Here is a 3,287-nt window from a genome sequence, read left to right as displayed (position 1 = left end):
ATTTTCATAATCAGCCATGTTAGGATTCCTTCATGATTATCAAATATGTAAAAATTGATTCTATTTGATGATACACCTTTTGGATAATTTCATATTCTAATGATCTGAAAAAAATTTACCTTCCAGAAAATACTCTTAGAAATTAATTTCAAGGTTAATGATTTGGCAGTATTTTCATTTCAGGTTTTTATAACTCTGACCCTACTTTCAATTTTTATGTTCTCTAAATATAGCATGCTAATCTGTTAAAATTAAATGATGAGGTAGCATCCATATATCTTGACTGATTGACTTCTAAGAACTCAAGCAAATACTTACTAAGCAAGCTGTGACTTCAAGTCCTACTTTTCTATTCACAGATGAGCTTCAGCATCCGATCATGTGTTTGTTGGTCATTTAGAGGCATTTTCCCTCTGTTTGTTGATATTTTAATTTATTTCATATTTTTATCTTTTGTTAGTTAATTGCTTACAGATCTTTACTTTCGATAATAACTCTGTGCATATCATCTAACATGTGTTCAGACTATTTTGTCCATTGATGTTTTGTTATACTTTCCTAAGTTCTTAAAATATTTGAAATTTTCAGATATATTTGTTTGAGATTAATTGATTGGTTAAGAAGTTTCTTCCAACCCGAGAAGGAAGAAAATCACCTCTTTCATGAAATGGACATTAAATCTTGCTTTACTTCTTTTTAAAACTTTAATCAGCTTTTATTTTTGTCTGAGATATAGCTATATGTACAATTTAAAGATTCTAGATAGAAAACTAGTTGTAGGGCTTCACTTATTTAGTGTTCATTTCCCACATTTCTTTTTTTTATTTACTTGCCTATCTATTAGTTTGTGGTCAAGGAAGATGGTTTCATCAGCCTTGTATTATAATATCTGAAAGTACCCAAACATAATAAACCACAAGGACTGTTTGTTGAATAAAAAACAAATTATTGTAAGATTTTAGGAAGTCACTTTTAATAATTGTATTTGTAGATAATGCTGTCCTGAACTCTGGAATAAGACATACAGAAGAACCTATGGAACAAAGGAAAAATGTAACTGAGTTTGTCCTCTTGGGGCTCACTCAGAGTGTCGAGGGGCAGGAAATTTTATTTGTCGTGTTCTTGCTCATTTACATGGTGACCATGGCGGGCAACCTGCTCATTGTCTGGACTGTGGTACTCAGCCCAACATTAGATGCCCTTATGTACTTCTTTCTTGGCTACTTATCATTTATGGATGCCTTTTATTCTACTTCAATCACCCCAAAGACAATTACAGACTTACTCTATGAGAAGAAAACCATTTCATTTCAAGCTTGCATGACCCAGCTTTTTACAGAGCATCTGTTTAGTGGTGCTGAGGTTTTCCTCCTGGTTTTCATGGCCTATGACCGCCACCTGGCCATCTGCAAACCCTTGCATTATTTGACAATCATGAATCACAGAGTGTGTGTTCTGATGCTGCTATTGGCTTGGGTTGGTGTGTTTTTACATGCTCTACTTCATATTATTTTTTTTTACAACCTTCCGTTCTGTGGCCCTAATGTCATTGACCACTTCGGGTGTGATACGTACCCTTTGTTAAAACTTGCCTGCACTGACATCCACATTACTGCCCTCACAGTAGCTGCCAATGATGGGGCGATCTGTGTGACCATTTTTACACTCTTACTCATCTCCTATGGGGTCATTCTGCGCTCCCTGAAGAATCTCAGTCAGGAAGGGAAGCGTAAAGCCTTGTCCACCTGTGGCTCCCACATTACAGTGGTGGTCCTCTTCTTCGTGCCCTGTATTTTCACGTATTTGAGACCTCCTGTTACCTTACCCATTGATAAATACTTCGCTGTGTTTTACACCGTTGTCACCCCTATGCTGAACCCTCTAATCTATACTCTGAGAAATGGAGAGATGCAAAATGCCATGAAAAAGCTATGGATCAGAAAAAAGCAATGAAGCAGCTGCAAAATATATTACTTATTTTCAACAAACAATTGCTCTTTCAAAGAGCAAGGAAAGGCGTGTGTGATTTTTTTTTTAAACTGTAATAAGTGTCTCCTCAGTTTAAATAACTTGGGTATGATGAAAAAGGTTTATCATTTGAATACTTCCAATGATCAAAATAAGCTTATAAACATTTCATATTTTCCTAATGCAAACTATATATTTAGTTTGAAACACATTTTTATGGTTTCTGCAATTTTGGAGGAAAATGTATACAGTTCGGGGTATAAAATATCCTATTGAAGCAATAAATTTGTGTTCTATATGATGAGTTATACTGCAGCTAATACTGCAAATTTATTTAATTAGGGAAAGGTTTTCTCATGTTTTTCTCTTCAAAAATGTAATCTTCTTCAGAATAGAGCTCATTACAGATTTCAGGAAAAATAATTTAAAAAATATGATTAAAAACTTGGTTTATTCCTCCACACACAAAGACATTCCATATTAACATTTGAAGTAGATTTCTTATTTCTCTATCTATGAGATTCTTTATGCACATTATTTTATTTCTATTGTTTAGCACGTTAATGTCAAAGAAGAACGTTTCAGTCATAATATTATTAAGGAGGTTATGTTTGTAAAAAATAATCTGAAAGACTAAAGTTTTATACAGAAAAATAAACAAACCTTACTCAGTATGCCAACTGGGTAATCATATTATTGCCTCATTTTTGTCAGCTTTGTTTGGGGTTACATCTTCATAAAGGTGGCTCATTCCGCTTTCCGGATACTATAGAGTACCTGGTAAAACCCCTGCTGCATTTTCAGTATCCTGGTCACCTTTTCTGCTTACATAACCTTCTGTGGAGACCCAGGCACACTGGTCTCTCTCATGTGTAAATTTAGCACAGTCTATCATCCGTGCACTTTAAATATTCAGTTTGGAACTTGACACCTAAATATTTGGGGTTATATCATTGTTAAGAAAGATTCTGACAATATATACCATTATTATCTCTTATTAATATAATAGAGATTGCTAGGTAATAAAAATGCCAGAATATATTGTTTTATTTGACAGAAACAGCATTCATAAAATCCTCCTCTGAATTAGGCTTGAAACAAAATATTATCTGCCTCTAATATGGTCAGTGCATGTGGTCCAAGAAGATTATTATTTTGCCTCTCTTGTTTACTCTGGTTTCATGACGGGCTAAGCCTATGGGGTGATGAGTGCTTTTTACTAGTAAATCACACGGTGTGAGCAGAGAAGGCCATGCACCCCAGTTCAGTTCTCTTGCCTGGGGAATCCCATGGACGGCGGAGCCTGGTGGGCTGCAGTC

At 35.0% G+C, this 3,287-nt stretch overlaps 1 protein-coding gene across 1 annotated transcript; it reads left to right on the top strand.

Annotated features, from left to right (window-relative positions):
• The first annotated feature begins 1,035 nt into the window (after positions 1 to 1,035).
• Positions 1,036 to 1,953, top strand: LOC136175711 (olfactory receptor 4A15-like). Its single transcript, XM_065945952.1, has one exon. The coding sequence runs from the start codon at positions 1,036 to 1,038 to the stop codon at positions 1,951 to 1,953; it is 918 nt and encodes a 305-aa protein (XP_065802024.1).
• Positions 1,954 to 3,287: the final 1,334 nt, after the last annotated feature.

This window comes from Muntiacus reevesi, chromosome 9, assembly GCF_963930625.1.
Source record: "Muntiacus reevesi chromosome 9, mMunRee1.1, whole genome shotgun sequence".
NCBI lineage: Eukaryota > Metazoa > Chordata > Mammalia > Artiodactyla > Cervidae > Muntiacus > Muntiacus reevesi.
Note: the sequence above shows the minus strand (reverse complement) of the source record. Positions and strands in the feature narration are given on the sequence as shown.

What these genes read in the sequence shown, in the direction of transcription:
- LOC136175711 (XM_065945952.1), top strand. Translation starts at nt 1,036, where the DNA reads ATGGAACAAAGGAAAAATGTAACTGAGTTTGTCCTCTTGGGGCTCACT.